Source organism: Mustela lutreola, chromosome 5 (genome assembly GCF_030435805.1).
Source record: "Mustela lutreola isolate mMusLut2 chromosome 5, mMusLut2.pri, whole genome shotgun sequence".
Lineage (NCBI taxonomy): Eukaryota > Metazoa > Chordata > Mammalia > Carnivora > Mustelidae > Mustela > Mustela lutreola.
The window spans coordinates 27991096-28008606 of record NC_081294.1 but is presented as its reverse complement, the minus strand read 5'-3'; the positions used below and the strand labels follow the sequence as shown (position 1 = coordinate 28008606).

Genomic DNA, 17511 nt, shown 5'->3' with positions numbered 1-17511 from the left:
TGTTGGAGAGGATGTGGAGAAAGGGGAACCCTCTTCCACTGTTGGTGGGAATGCAAGTTGGTGTAGCCACTTTGGAAAACAGTGTGGAGATTCCTTAAGAAATTAAAAATAGAGCTTCCCTATGACTCTGCAATTGCACTACTGGGTATTTACCCCAAAAGATACAGATATAGTGAAAAGAAGGGCCATCTGTACCCCAGTGTTTATAGCAGCAATGGCCACAATCGCCAAACTGTGGAAAGAACCAAGATGCCCTTCAATGGACACAACAGATAAGGAAGCTGTGGTCCATATACACTATGGAGTATTATGCCTCCATCAGAAAGGATGAATATCCAACTTTTGTAGCAACATGGACAGAACTGGAGGAGATTATGCTGAGTGAAATAAGTCAAGCAGAGAGAGTCTATTATCATATGATTTCACTTATTTGTGGAGCATAAGAAATAACACGAGGACATGGGAAGATGGAGAGAAAGGAGTTGAAGGAAATTAGAGGGGAAGATGAATCGTAAGACTATGGACTCTGAAAAACCATCTGAGGGTTTGAAGGGGCAGGGGGTGGGAGGTTGGGTGAGCCAGGTGGTAGGTTTATGGAGGGCACCTATTGCATGGAGCACTGGGTGTGGTGTGTAAACAATGAATTCTGTTACACTGAAAAGAAATTAAATTTTTTAAAAATGTGCATTACAACATACACTATAGAGTAATCCAACAACCACTGCAACCTCAACTGGTCATGAATTTAAACACCAAGTTTTCATTAAAAACAAAAATCACAACAATTAAAAACCATGAACAGCTTGCAACAACATAGATGATCCTTCTTCCAAATGGTAATTCCAACTACAACTTGTTCGTGGGCATGCACAGCAGATCTCCATAAATTGCCAGGTGCTTTGTGGCAGAGACTTAGAAAAATCCGTGTCTTCAAGAAAGCATGGCCAAATTTTAGTCCAAATTTTGGTAACTCCCACTCATTCAGTAGGTAACTGCTAAAAAGCAGTTTCTATAGGGTGCCTGGGTGGCTCAGTTGGTTGAGCGACTGCCTTCGGTTCAGATTATGATCCTGGACTTTCAGGATCAAGTCCTGCTTTGGGCTCCGAGCTCCTTGGGGAGGAGCTTCCTCCAACCTTCTCCTCTCTCGTGCTCTCTCTCACTCATTCTCTCTCAAATAAATAAAATCTTAAAAAAAATATCAAATACTGTGGGATTCTGGGTAATTTGCCAGTAAGAGTCATAAAAAGGACTTGCACGTTGGAAAGTTTGGGATTTACTAGGAGGAGTCCACTGCACAGTAAAGAACCACTGGCTGCTGGGTGGGAGCTGTGCTGGAACAGCTTTGGCTCTTAAGTAGTTGGGCTCCTGGCTTAGCCTGCTGCCCATAGGCCACTGAAAACCTTTCATAGGGTTTTCAGAACTGCTCCCCACTCTTGGATGAGTAGTTCATGGGTATCCTGTAACAGTGGATGTCCTGCTGCTCCATGAGGCTTCCTTCTTGGACAGATAGATTGATGTTCCTGGCCATACTGTTCTTGAACTAGACCTCTAAAATGTGTATCCAGTTTATAGTATGTGATGATTTAGGAAATGATGTTAAGCAATGAGGTTCAAATCTTAGTCTTATGTACATGAGTGAAAATTTGTTTTTATTTCTATCTCTAGTTGTAATATTCAAAAATTGTAAGCATCCTAGGTTACGCTGACAGACCTTTAAAAGTGTGGGCCTGAAGCCCCAATGTATCCATTCTTTCAGAACGCTGGATCTGGGCATATCAATAGATACAGTATGATAAGTATGCTAAGAATGTAAACTCTTCAAAGACTAATTTCTAAGTTGTGCATTTACTTGAAGGATTAAAAATCCAGAGTATATTTAGCAATGATAAATATGGACAATGGTTTCCTTTAGCTAAGACGCTGATTGTTGCCTCTTCCTCCTACAAAAAGTTATTTATGCCAGACGATATAGTTTACAAGTTGAAGCATTTATTTTTTTACCTGCAGGAACATGTGATAAGTTTATGAGGAGAAAAAAGCTCTAAGAACAGGGAGTGATAAGAGGATGGTTTACAGTAATATCCTAACACCTGTGCATCATCTATATTCCATCATGTAGTCAAAAGGAACAGAACATAATAAACATATATCAGAAATCCTAGGGTACTTTTCATTTTTAAGAAAACAGCAAAAACTATAAACAAAATAAAGTATATTGCTAGATGTTCACATACTCCTAACAAAAGTTTATAATTTCGTGCAAAAGAAACATACCAGCTACTTCAGGATGTGGGTAAGACAAGCATGTTCCTGTGGTAATGATTTCCCAAACAAGAAAAAAATTAGAAAGGCAAATCTTTGCTAAGCTGCAGACTACCAGGTCTCCTGATTTATGAAAGCAATAAGAATAGAGGAGATAGAGCTGTTTAAGAAAAAACTTAGAAATAAATATTCTATAAATTAGCAAAATCTGTCAAATAAAATGACTTTTAACTTACAACAGGAAAAAATAACTTCACATATTTTAATATCAGAGCATTTATTATGCAAAAGGATATTTTAGGTTAACACACTAGATCTACTATATTCCACAACCATATTAAATAAATATGCATGTATATAAATATAGACACATCCAATTACAATGATGTGCATTTAATTTCTCATTAACTCACTTCATCATTTTATCATAAATTTATCTTTTTTAATTTTTCAATTTTACTTTAAGTAGGCTCCATGTCCAGCATGGAGCCCAGCATGGGACTCGATCCCACAATTCCAAGATCAAGACTAGAGCTGAGATCGGAAGTCAGATGTTTAACCAACTGAGCCACCCAGGCACCCCTATAAATCTATATTTCACACTTTGCCCTATTCATTGTCATTCATTCATTTTACCCATGCACCCTTTCAACAAATATTTATTTTGTATTTGGTAAATATCAGCAAATGATTCGGTCAAACTATTCTTCCCTCTCTCTCTTTTTTTTTTCATGTTGCACTTACTACCCTTCTAAAACTCATTCAGTGATCTAATAGTGGGCCTCATTCTTCATTTCACTGATGCATATTTACCTAGAACTTCCATCTGATAGCTCTTAATTTTATATCTTTCTTCCTAATGGTGCAATGAAATGCAATGGGGAGAGCAGGGTGATGAGGAAATAAATTTATATGCGTTATTTGTATCCAACATGCAGTGCACTTGACTAAATATTTAACACATATTATCTTAAATAAGTTTCATAACAATAAAATAAAATAAGTATATTAATATACCCATTTCATAAATTGGGAAACTAAGTCTCTCCCAGGCTTCCCAAGGTCTCACCTTGGTGGGCCTGACCCAAAGTGTTTTAAGCAGCTCTTTAAGCACAAGTGACACCCATTACTTTTTCAAATCAGAATAAAGCTTTGTTTGAATCTATGGTACTCCTAAATCCAGAACTTCTCCTCTTTCATATGCCTCTAAAAACTATATACAATTTAAATAAATTACTAAAGAAATACCTTTATGCAAGGGTTTTTGTAATGAAGGTATACAGCTCATACAAAGAAAATGCTAATAAATAAGTTAAAATATTTAAAAAATTCTATAATCTATCAGCCCTCACAATGTATTATGTTTTATTTTTTTTAGACCACTCCCTGACTATTACTAGGAGTAATAGATAACAGATTATGAATAGGCTAGGCATTTAAAAATTAATATATAAATATAAATTAAATCAAGGGAAAAGGCAAATATGAAATGTTCATTTTTATTAATAAGGATGAAATGACACAACATCACAAAATTAATGTTAGAGAAACACCACATGTTATGTTGCATTCTCTCTCATTATGCCACATTAGTAAGTACCTTATATTCTTCATAATCATTGTTATCGAGTAAGTCCCTCTTCTCCAGTTCTGTAAGTTGTTCTGCAGAGGGCTTAGCTGGTAGATGCTTAATAGAAGCTTGCTCATATATGGGCTTTCCATTGAAAAACAGTTCCTTCCAATCATGCATCAACTTATATGGAATCATACTATAGCAAAAAAGATTTAAAAGAAAAGTAGAGAAGAATCACTGTTTAGTCCAATATATATCTTAAACCTTGGCTTTTACATTATTAAATTCATTCCCTACTGTCTGCTGTTTGAGACTGGGGATCCCACTTACTATTACTGTATATTGCTAATGGCTAGAGAACGTCTCAAACTTAGTAGGTTTGAATGAATCCATGTCATCTCAAGCCACTGATTCTTCAAACTTTCATACTGACTGTGCACTAACAGAACAATATGCCTGAAAATAATGAGTGCTATCCTAAAACTTGGGTTTTTCTAAAACAATTCCCAGCCATGACATTAAATGGCTGTGCAATCTTAGGAAATCCTTTAAATGCTGTAATATCACTGTCTTCCTGTGCAAAATGAACAGACTGAGTATTTTCCAAAGCCCTTTTAGGATGACAGTTGGTTTCTATATTTGCAATACTTTCTAATAGAAAAGTCAAATGTATGGTGGTTATATTGTCATTGTATATTTGATGACCTTCAAAATTATTTTTCAGTAACTATTTCTATTTAAATCTGATGAAGGCTTAAGAGGTAATCAGGACAGCCTGATGGGAAGATAGTTTCAAGAAGAACAAAATGCAAAGGAAGAAAAGAGTCTGACATAATTCTGATGTATTTCTCTAGAAATAGACTAGAGCTTGAAATTACAGCAAAACAAGTAGTATTTCATTCATTTCATTTTGATACATGCCACATGGTTGAAACTTGAAGAGGTTAGGTTAAATGAAATAAGCCAGACACTAAAACAACAAATCAAATATGACTTCATTTATATTAGATACCCAGAGTAGAAAAATTCACAGAGATCAAAAGTAGAACAGAGGTTTATCAGGGGCTGGAGAGTTATTTAATGTGTATAGCACTTAATGTGTACAGTACAAACTTAAGTTTGGAATAATAAAAAAGTTCTGGAGATAGATGATGGTGACAGTTGCACAATAATGTGAATGCACTTGTGCCACTGAAGTGTGTTTCTAAAATGATTGAAAGGATAAATTTTGCATTATGTATGTTTTGCCACAATATGAAAAGTAGTATTTCAATGAAATGTACAACTTCAAATATAATCACCTTATGTTTCCATTAATAAAATATTTACAGTTGCTAAGGGTTACTTTGTAGAGATATGAAAGTTTAGAAACTGATAAGCTCAGCCATAGAAATAATATAACATCAGAATTATTGAAATGGCATTGGTTTCTATGGTGATGCAAGTGATTAATAACTTATATATTGTCCAAAACTTAATCTTACAGTTACTTAATTAATATCCTACTATCTGAATATTAATAATTTTAAGAAGCAGTCTAAAAAAGTCAGTTCTTCTGACTTGGCTGATACCAAAAATTTACCTGTGCTTTAGAAAAAAAAATACTGATAATATCTTGTAAGTAAGGATGTGGAGAAAAGGGAGCCCTTGTGTACTATTGGTGGGAATATAAACTGGTGCAGCCACTGTGGGCAATAGTGGGTTCTCTAGAAGATCTTAGTCTAAGTAATTTGAGATGTATACACATTTAACTGGGTCACCTTATCTTTGCCCTTGTGGAATCCCTTTCACTGAGGTCTACTGTGATGTCATTCCCATTTAGCTTTCAGCAAAGAATATCACAAGAAATAAGTCTATTAAGCCAGATGATACATCTGCTTAAAAGATGCTGCTGAGGAAATTCTCCACTAGATTGACTACACTACTCAATGTGTCTTAGGTGAGGATACCATATAAGTGAACTACTGTTCTAAACTGAGTGCCAAGAAGAGATATGTATTTTGTAAAGAACCAGAATGGAAAATGGAAAACACATGACAGGTTGTATTTCCCTTTTTACTTTGGCTACCAGGAAGCTCAGATAAAATTTTGCAGCTCAGTTGCAGCAGCTACTGCTGCCAATATAACCATGTTCCAGTTTATTGCTTGTTCTTAACTTTCTACTTTAATTTGGATTTTCCTTTGTTCTTATTCTGGCATAGTATTAATATATTTTGTATTGTTGACTATTTCCTTCTAAGTGTATTAATTTCTTCTAGAAACAAATTGCAATAAAAATAAATATACTTAATGACCAGTAAAATAATCTTCAAACAATTCCAAGCTTTTAGGAAGGTCCAAGTATTTCAAATAAATTATCATAGTCATCTTAATTATAATCTAGACACAAAATTTAATTATTAAAAGACATATGACCTGAAATAAGGTTCATGTGGGATGAGTTAAGTCAGTAATCCAGGCATCCTGGACCCCACTGCTTAGTATTTTTTTTAAGAAAAATTATTGTCTCTCTTATCAACTGAGTGTCTACATTACTGTCTTATCCTCTCTCATTTCCTGTGATGTCTCTACTGTAATGATTATAAAAAACAACACTTACTTATTTGTCAACATCCGGTAGTCTGCCACCTTAGTAGACAAATCAAGTATTTGATCCAAAATTACTGCACATATTGTGTAATGCTTTCTGTAACGAGCCTGAGCTCTTTCCACAGCAATCTGTTCATGAATTTCCCTCTCTCTGATGGCTTGTTCCTCAAAATCAATCTTGGCTTGTCTGGCCAAAGCCTAAGAAAGGCAAAGACATTTTTAAGTCAATGTAATTTGCTATAATTCACCTGAAAAAAATTATCATTTCAATAGGCAAAAAAAAAAAATCTCTAAATAGAATGAAACCTCCTTTTACACCAAGAAAAACTTAATCACGAAAGAGCACTTTCTCCTTATTAACTACCGAGTATTCCATCTTTAGTGTATCTTACCAGCAAAATAGAATACAGAGAACAGTGGTATAACTGTGGAAAGCCCAATGAAGACTAATGATAAATTGGAACTTAAGTGTTTAAAAAGAAGACTTGAGTTCATGGATTGCAAATAGAGGCAGGGATCACAGAGAAACAGGCAAGTCTGTGTCAGACTCTAGCACAGCTGGCCCCTTCCAACCCATTTTAGGAGCCCTAACCTGATATCTCTGCTATGCCTGGCCAGTGCCCCCATCTTTTAGTGAGAGAGTTCTAGGATACTGATTCATCCTTAGAAAATATTTTGGAAAATCTCTGATATTACTGGCTTGAGAATATCACATATGAACCACAAATGTTTAATGTATTTAGACAATAACAACAGCAAAAAAACCCATTCTGCTCCTATAGCTTTAATAAATTGGTAAAATTCACTCATAGAGAACAGTTATTTCTGCAGAAAGTAATGAAATACAGTTTGTTATGACCCTTAGCTTCATTTGCACTATTATTTTGTTTAGAGAAACCCTCTCTTCACACAAAGAGCAAAGGTCAAAGCATGACTAAACGCTGTTTTTCAAATAGCTATCCCAGCTCCTGGAGAAATTCTATCCTGGGCTAACATGCTCCAGAAACCAGACTTGCCTCCAGTAACTTAACCCAATGAGTGTAAAATGGAGGTGAACTTGGGCCTTGGGGGAGCTGCCATCAGTCATGCCCCAGACTGTATACAGAAGTCAAGTCCTAAGCTCCTAGTCCCAGCCCCCCTTAATCCCCATGTCCTCAGCGTGCAATGGGAGTATTAAGAAGACTTGGCATACACAGAAAAGCTTACCAAACCATCCCATCGGCAAATATTTCTTGTGATACTACTCACACATGACTAAATGCCTGACAATGGACTATGGCCTTTGTCCACTGAACCAAATGGAAGGTTCGTTTGTTTTTGTTAGTGTTTTTTTGTTTTTTAATTTGTTTTTGTTAGTGTTTTATATTTAGTTTTTCTTTTCATTGGGAAAGTGGTCAGGCTGGGTGACCCCCGAGGTCAGTCCTGTCCATTTGGCAAGTTCAGGAATCACCAGAATTTGTTATTGTTGTGTTGTTCTATAGGTCCCGACTTCCTGGGGAAAGCACACCATTTCAGTAGGAAGCTCTATGGTATGTTCATCACCTGTGAAGAGGTCTGATGAAGAGGAATCTAAAAGAGCAGAAGTAGCCAGATGAGAACTTGTGTGGTGACAGGAAATGGGGTGTGAGGTTGCTTGACTCAGAGTACCTGTAAATCATGTGGAAATGTGTCTCTTGGGAAGGTACCCAAGCCTTACAGGGACCAGTGTAAAGATCCTCGCCAGAAGGCAGCAGCTTTCACCTTGGTGCTGTCTCCTTTCCTCCCTCCATGCCTTTCTTCCTACTTTTTAGCTACTAGTTTTCTAACTTAACCCAACCCCACCTCCCTGTGCTAAACCCACCACCATTTCCTGTCGCACTGCAGCAAATTGGGTTGAAGCCCTAAAAAAAGAAAGAAGGAAAAGGAAAAAGGAAGTCTGTAGGAGGTCGTCAGTCTCGGTTGTTATGGGCCCAGACTCTGGAGTCTGCTAGAGCCAGCTGTGCTCCTGCCTACACCATTGACAGTCTGTGTGAAGGTGAGCTTTCTTTTTTTTTTTTTTTTTTTAATTTTTTTTTTTAATTTTTTATAAACATATATTTTTATCCCCAGGGGTACAGGTCTGTGAATCACCAGGTTTACACACTTCACAGCACTCACCAAATCACATGCCCTCCCCAATGTCCATAATCCCAACCCCTTCTCCCAAACCCCCTCCCCCCGGCAACCCTCAGTTTGTTTTGTGAGATTAAGAGTCACTTATGGTTTGTCTCCCTCCCAATCCCATCTTGTTTCATTTATTCTTCTTCTACCCACTTAAGCCTCCATGTTGTATCACCACTTCCTCATATCAGGGAGATCATATGATAGTTGTCTTTCTCTGCTTGACTTATTTCGCTAAGCATGATACGCTCTAGTTCCATCCATGTTGTTGCAAATGGCAAGATTTCATTTCTTTTGATGGCTGCATAGTATTCCATTGTGTATATATACCACATCTTCTTGATCCATTCATCTGTTGATGGACATCTAGGTTCTTTCCATAGTTTGGCTATTGTGGACATTGCTGCTATAAACATTCGGGTGCACGTGCCCCTTTGGATCACTACATTTGTATCTTTAGGGTAAATACCCAATAGTGCAATTGCTGGGTCATAGGGCAGTTCTATTTTCAACATTTTGAGGAACCTCCATGCTGTTTTCCAGAGTGGCTGCAGAAGGTGAGCTTTCTAAGTCTTGTTTCCCTTATGTGCAAAATGTAGACAAGGGTAGCGTCCACTTCCGACGGCTGTTGCAAGAATTATATGTACATGTGATAAACACAGCTCAAAGCTGGACTCACAATAAATGCTCAAAAAAATGTTAAATATTATTATAATTAAGTACTATTACTACTAATAGGTAGAATAGAAATTTGAAATCAGAAACAATATAGAATAGATACTCAATTATCTTGAAGGATGAGATAAAGAGATTTAATCTAAATACAAAACCAAAACAGACAAAAACTGATGATGGACAACACAAAGTTCTTTCTCTCCCTCTCTCCCTTTCTGCACTACTGCCCCCCACCCCCCTGCCCCACCCTGGCCTTTCTTGAAATGTACTAGACATTGGCCTCAGCCCTGGGGAAACAATAGTGAGCAGAAGCAAACATGATCCCTTTCCTCACGGAGCTTATGTGCAGTGGGAGGGGCAGTGAAAAAGCCTCACAATGACTGTACACTTGTACAGTGTCATCAGGAAGGGTGATGGAGTATGGGCTTTCACAGGAGTCCTGGCTTAGATAAGAAGTGGCCTGTGCACAGAGTTCTGAAAGATGAGGAGTAGCTGGGGAAAGATATGAGGGAAGAAGGGGATAGCAGAAGAAATGACTTGTTCAAGGATCTGAGAGCAGACCAGTATGGCCAGAGTCCGGGAGACAGACAGGAGCAAGGTGTGAGCAGGGATCTGATTGAAGAGAAGCCATGGGTGGGTTTTTGAGTATGAGGCCAATGGTCAAATCTGAGAGTCAAGAAGGTTCCTCTGCCTGCACAATGGAAAATGATTTGTAGGAGATGATAGTAGGGCAGGAAATTTGTATAAGTTATCTCTAATTTCGCCTTCCTTCTTTTCTAACAGGTACTTTTTACCTCCTGCTTCAGGAAATTTTGGCAAGACAGAAAAGCAGAAGCTATTGGAAACTCCTCCTCACTTTAAAGGACTCTCCCCAAAGGCAAATTAATCTTGGTCACTCCAAGGGAGTGGAAAGGAGGGAAGATTCTGGGAGCAAAGAGAAAGAGAAAAAGATGTGCACCCACTTCTTGGCACTTCCTGGGGAGCAGAAGAGCCTCAGAAGGGAACATGTGAGGGACCCATGAAAGCAGGAACACCCTCTACGAAAACATGTGCCACTGGAGGCAATGTGCGTGGTCTGGCGCAACTCGGGTTTCAAGGACAGCAGGCTGGGCCTGGCCCTGAGGATTGCAGTGTTTCCCTGGTGACTTGGCCTGTGACCTGGGGCACCATGCATCTGTGCATCTCTATGGGCAGAGGTTTGCTGGACTTCAAGCTTGGGCTGATTTAGAGAATATAAAGAATGTTATATCCCAACTGCAGTTGCTAATTCACAGCCACTCAAAATGGATGAAGGAGACCACTGTAGTAATAGTTGTAGTCGCAGTCATAGTCATATAGTAATAGTAGTAATAGTAGCAGTAGGGTTGGTAGTGTAGACATGGGGAAAAATGGACAGATTGAAGAAATATTTAGTATGTGAAATGGACAAGACAGTGATGTTTTTGATATGGAAGAAAGGGTTGAACAGGATTTGAGTGGATCCTGATGTTTTATACTCGTATAACTGAGTAAATAATGTTGCCATTTATGAAAATACAGAAACATGAAAAAGAGCAGTTTAGTAAGAAGGGTCATAAATTTGGCTTTAACATGTTGAATTTAAGGTATCACTGGGATATAAGAGTAGTGATGTCAGAAAAGCAGTTGAGTACGTGGGTCTTTGCTGTAGAGGACAACGTATAAATCTATAAGTCACCTATCACAGCAATTACATACCCTGGTTGTGCATTAAGACGTTGTCTGAGGAAATAACACAGAGCAGCAAAGAAACAGGCCTAGAACTAAGCTCTAAGGAAACCTGGCATTAAATGTTTTGGTATTAGAGGAGAATGAGCCAACAAAGAAGGCCAAGAAGAAGCAGCCAATGAAGGAGGAAGAAAACCAGGAGAGCATTTCCATAGCAGAACTCAACAGAAAGGGATCACGTGATAGTAGACTAATAATTAATATTAATAATATGACATATTACTAATAGCCTCTATCCTTAGTAGACTTTTTATTTTTTAGTTTTTTAAAAAGATTTATTTATTTGAGAGAGAGTGCGTGAGCGGGGGCAGGAGGGGCAGAGGGTGAGAATCCCTAACAGAGTCTCCACTGAGACTGGAGCCCAGTGCAGGACTTGACCCCAAGACCCAAAGATCATGCCCTAAGCCTAAATCAAAAGTTGGATGCTTAACTGACTAAGCCACCCAGGCACCCCACCTAACAGATTTTTTAAATTTTAAGATGTTTAAAAGTACTTTTAGAATTCTCCCCCTTCTCCTACCACAAACAGCAAAAACTACAAGAACAGTAGCAAGTAAAAACACAATTTTTAAAAAAGTCTCTTCTCCACAATAGGAAAGCAGTAGAACGATCTGCTGTGGGGAACAAGATATATTCTATTTATTTAGTGCATGAGACTAGGAAGAAAAGGTAACAGTGTCCCTTTGGAAACTTCAATTCAATATTTATTTCTTTGGCTCCTACTTGTACACCAGCCACTGTTGATATGGGAGGTGATTAATTCAGTATTTTCAGAGAGAAACCATGAAATCAAGCCACCTCACAAAGAAGAGTTTCAGGGAAGCAGATACCTCAGCTTTAAGGAAAGTTAATCATTGTGAAAGGAAGGGATATAATTTTCGCAGATGCTACAGAACCTCACGGCTCTGGTCTCTAAGGCTCTAGCAGGCCTGAGTGTTCTAGTCCTCTAAAGTCTGTTCAGGCTTAGTTAAAGAAAAATGCAGATTGTCACAGTAAGCCCAATCCTGCTATAAATGCTTTGATACTATGCACTTCATTAACTGGGCTTGAAGCAGACATATTTTTCAATAGGCACTTAGAAAGATTAGCTAAACACATAATTTCTAATGTAAGCAAATACCATTCAATCTATTCAAGTTCACTCTTGTCAAAATAGAGGGATAAAACAATTATCCAGATAATTCAGCTCTTTAAGAGGACACCTGAAATCAGCGATAATGCAGCTCAAATTCATGGAGTAATGGAGGTATAGTTCTTTACCCCTACCCCTATTTCAGCAATGTCTATTCTACAAAAGGCAAGAGCACCATTTTCTTTACCTTTAAATGATATTTCTAAAAATTGTATAATTTTGGCAAAAGCTGTATTTATTTTCATGGACTATCATAGTGTAAACCATGAATCTGATACATAAAGCATTCCCTTCCTATTTTTTATGAGGTGTTCTCTTCCATTCAGCCTAGTTTTGTGATTGTTTTATGGCGCTGAAGACAGGCTATTTAAAATGCCATTCACACGAGTTTTCTACTTCTTCAGTCAAATCTGGACCAACAGACTGAATATGTTTGAAATACCTCCAAAAGGAAATAGGCAAGAAGAAATCTACATAATCCATTGATAAAATAGATCTATTTTGATAACTAGAACCCATATATACATAAAGATAAGGAAAATATTAATGTATTAAATAATCAAAAGATTAGATATTTTGATTTTCAGAGTTATAAAAGGACCTAGATGGACTGGTGCCACAGTGGCCAAGAACATACCTACGTATGTACCATTCTCAAATACAATCAACCAGAGTACCCTGAATAAATCGCCTATTTGGGTTTAGAGGAAGGACTCAAGCACTGTGGACCTGATAAAAATCCTATTTTATCACAAAGCAAGGAATCATTTATTAAAGACTAACAGTATCTTATAGAAAAGAGGCAGCTTAAAAGTGCTCTCACCACCTAAGAATGTTCACCCAGAATGACCAAGTACAATACCATGCAAGTAAACTTAGAAGATTTTAAAGGAAAATAAAGTAGATCTACAAAAATGGAGTAATAACACAAGAAACTGAAAATTTGATTATCACATTATAGGCACTAACACTTTGACTTGAAGAAAATGGAATAATGTATTTAAGATATTCAAGGAAATAAAATGTGGACTAGGGATTTTATATAGAGCAAAACTGACCATCAGGTATAAAAGGCCTATCCGGTTATACACCACACAATAACCAATACAACACACATGGAATATTGTTCCCTGAGCCCTTCTTGAGGAATCTACTGGAGAACGAGTTCCAGGCCACCAAAATGACTTTATGTGGACATAAAGATTGGTCGTGAACATCAAATTGAAGCAAGACTGAAGGGGGAGAGTGTGACATGTAGAAGCCCTATGGGCTGTGATTTTACTTACACAAAGATAAAAATAGGGAGTTAAGAGGGAGATCTTATAAAAATTAATTCTTCTTAAGTGACTGGCAACTAAATGCAGTTTTGTTTACCTTGACTTGGTAGAAAGGATCAAAAGTAAGCTTAGATTTTTAAGGGAGTTATCATTTACCGCTTCTCGATCAAGAGCATCCTGGAAATCTTTAAGTCGTCTCTCCTCATACTGTTTTTCTCGGAAAATTCTGTTTTGCCATAAAACTTCCTTCTCATGTCGAACATGCATGAGCTGCACAGCGATCCTGCGTTCCTGCTGGGACTGCCGCATCAGTCTATTAATCAGCTGCTCCTCCCGATATGCCTCCTGAAAACACCATTGGAGAGCCAATTATTTGTCAAGGCCATGTCCAAATTTCCCACTGGGTTAAGAAGGCTATGTATAAATAATGTGCACAAGGCAGAGTATTCCTTGACATCTGTCCTATGATTTAAATTTGAACATGGCAAAATCAAGTTATAAAAATGAAGATTTCCAATAAAGGTTGTACCATTTTGGTATCTGGAAACACTATGATTTTGCAAGTCACAATTATTTTAAGTGAATTGTTACTTTGTTTAAAATCCAATGAAAAATAAATTAGGTAACTGTTTTTAAGGTGTTATAAACAAAGGATATGATTCTCAACTTACAAGCATGTTTTCAGAAATTTGAAATTCCTGAAATAAATACTGGTTGTAAAAGTAAATGCAGACTTTGGCTGAAGATGGCAGATATGGTTAGTTGCCAGTGTAGACATCTCACTACCTGTGTGAGGAAAAGCTGGAATTTGATGGAATGAGAAGACTAGAGGAGATTCTAAGAGACCATGACCTACGGCTTGTCTCAGAAAATCTGACTGGATGTAATCTGAAAGAGAAACTAGATGCATTCTCCTGGCTCTCTATCTATTTTAAGAGAGCAGAAGGGTAGTCAGTACATGAGCAGTGGAATAAAGCATTAAATTGGGAATCAGAAGCCATTGCAGCCCCAGTCATACCATTAATTGGCTGTGTTGCTTTGGACAAGTAATTTGGATTTTTCAGGGCCTACTTCTTGACAGGTGAAATGAAGAGTTTAGGTGGAAGATGATCTCCAAAGCACCTTCAAGCTCTCATTCTGTCTAAACAGAGACATCATGTGGAAGGAGGAGGTAATTAAAATTCTCAAGGTGAAAGATGTAAAAGAATACTTAAACATTGGAGTTGTCCATTTAACACTCAGCAATCCAACTGTGTAGGAAGAAAATCTAGCATTATTAATGACATTGTTTCAAATGACATTGTTTCAAATTGATCTCTGCCACTGTGAGATTATGAGAGAAATACCCTATATATTTTCAGAATCTGGATGCAAATAATAATAACACTCTATTGTAAATTCCAAAACTTGAACCCGGGAATTATGTAAAAATGTATTTTAAATGAAACTTCAACTGAAAATAAACATGAATTTTTAGTAACATATATAAAATACAAAATAAAATCATGAACAACTTTGAAACATACGGGTGATCTAATTATAAAATTCTGGATTCTTTAATGTTAACCATTTGTTTCCTTTCAAGATCCAGTAGTGGAGCTGAGGCAGAATGCAAAAATGGCCACAAATTCTTCCATTTTCTTCATCCATATCCTTGCAATTTTATCCTGCAGCTGTTCTTATCAAAAAGCCAAACTGTGGAAAGAACCAAGATGCCCTTCAACGGACGAATGGATAAGGAAGATGTGGTCCATATACACTATGGAGTATTATGCCTCCATCAGAAAGGATGAATACCCAACTTTTGTAGCAACATGGATGGGACTGGAGGAGATTATGCTGAGTGAAATAAGTCAAGCAGAGAGAGTCAATTATCATATGGTTTCACTTATTTTTGGAGCATAACAAATAGCATGGAGGACATGGGGAGTTAGAGAGGAGAAGGGAGTTGGGGTAAATTGGAAGGAGAGGTGAACCATGAGAGACTATGGACTCTGAAAAACAATCTGAGGGTTTTGAAGGGGCAGGGGGTGGGAGGTTGGGGGAACCAGGTGGTGGGTATTAGAGAGGGCACAGATTGCATGGAGCCCTATGTGTGGTGCAAAAACAATGAATACTGTTACATTGAAAAGAAATTATATATATATATATATATATATATATATATATATATATATATATATACACGATCTATTGCTTCACTCCTTAAATATGGGGTATGGGTAACCATTTGATTAAACTGACCAATGGAACATTAGCAAAAAACAAAAAACAAAGAACCAACAAAAAAATCCCACACACATGGGATCTGTTTTTCTTAATTCTCTTGCGGCCCCACCCCACCATGGCCGCCACATTTTCTGGTCTGCAAGAAAATGAGAGACGAGGTAGAGTGAGGCACCAGTCTTCCCAGATGGATCTGAAGAAGCTCCAGCCAACACACCAGCTGACCAAAGACACATGAGAGAGGCTGCTGAGACCAGCAATAAGCATAGCTGAGCCCAGCCCAAACTGCCTACCACATTTTGGGGGTGGTTTGGGATATATAAAGCATAGTCACAACCATATATTTTTTTAATAATATAGGCTTGATTTATTATTCAAGTGAATTCTATAATTAATATAGAGTATATTCTATAATTTGGTTGTTTATATGGCAAGGCAATTTAATTGTCCAGATGAGTTCTAGTCTTCTGACCCTTATAAAGAACAAATTGGATTGGTCAGAACTGTTTTGATTACTGACCACACATTATAGTTAGAAAGGTAGAAAGAAAAGGAAATCACTATTGAATGCTGAGTCAATGCTATGGATGTAAAGCCTTAGTATGAAGAACCATCAAGTGTATTAAGACCTGCACCCAGAAGTTGAGTGGAAAAGATTTATTTTTTTGTTCCATTGTACAAGTAGTTCATATTTTAGAAATAGACTTTTTCTCAAAAATTTCACAGGGATGTGGAACACATTTTCTCATAAAAAGATACAAGCTATGGTTAGGTGCTCGGTGCAGCCTAAACAGATTTATGCTTAATCCCTATCTTAGATGAAATATTCTATATCTACAATGAATAAAATCAAAAATTTTCTCTTTTAATTATATTTGGGGAAGATTTAGAAAGATATGCAACCCAAAATACCCTCAATTTGGATGCCAGGTCCTTTGCTTTTCGCATGACCTGGAGCCAGGAGCCTACCCTGCTCTATGCCATGCTCAGAACGACAAAGATGCCTAAGCAGCTCTTGGGGAGGAATGGAGTCCTGCAGGAAAGACCTGGAAGCTAAATATTTAAGGATGTTGGGTTAAGACATAGGGGAGGGGTCTGATGTTCAAACACAGTTTTCAAGAAAATAACACGGAATAGGTTCGGGAAGGTAGAGATAATTAAGTTGGAGTGAATCCCAAGAGCCAACCAAGATGCTAGCTAAAAGACCATAGAACCAGCTGGGAGCTAAATTGGGTTGACAGTTTGAATATCTCCGCTTTAAATGCATATGAGGTACTTCAAACCCATGGAGACCTAAACTAAACCCACCAAATCCCCTTCAGTTTTGGTCCTCCCTCAGAATTTCACCATCTCAGTTGATGACCCTATAAAGCTATGACTTCTGACCTAAAATGTTAGTGCCATCCGAAGTTTATTCCTCTCTTATCATTCCTAATATCCAGTTCTTGAAGAAGTAGTCTATTTTACCTCCTGTGTATGTTTTTAAGGCACCCATTACCCCATTCCATACCGATGGGCACCGCCCCTACCTTGAACAATATCAGCCTCTCCTCTACCATCCTTCCCACCACCCTTCTCCAAAATCCACCCAAAAAACTTAAAGTGATTGTTCTAACCCTAAAGCTCATCATTTCATTCATGTAATCCATTTCTTTATGAATCATGAGGCAAGAGAACAACTTGAGCACAGGTCTCTGGCTCTCTCTTCACAAGCCCAACTAAAACAGAGCATACAAACCCCAGGGGGAAACTGCAACAACCTGGAAGCTAGAGAAGATATTTAGAGGCATTCTTGGTAGCTCAGTACAAATGAAGCCAGAGTAAAAGCATCTAGGGCTGACATCAGATCCATGTCATGCTCTCAAAAAGCTGCAGGTACTTGAGAGAAGCAG

General features: G+C 37.7%; 1 protein-coding gene across 2 annotated transcripts in view; it reads right to left on the bottom strand.

Annotated features, from left to right (window-relative positions):
• SPEF2 (sperm flagellar 2) overlaps positions 1–17511 on the bottom strand; it is a 182360-nt gene that overhangs the window by 123791 nt on the left and 41058 nt on the right. For both annotated transcript variants that reach the window (XM_059173780.1, XM_059173781.1), the window contains 3 exons: positions 13550–13738; positions 6435–6622; positions 3863–4031 (listed from right to left, as the gene is read on the bottom strand). In XM_059173780.1, the coding sequence (XP_059029763.1) occupies positions 3863–4031; positions 6435–6622; positions 13550–13738 (546 nt within the window). The remainder of the gene's footprint in view (positions 1–3862; positions 4032–6434; positions 6623–13549; positions 13739–17511) is intronic.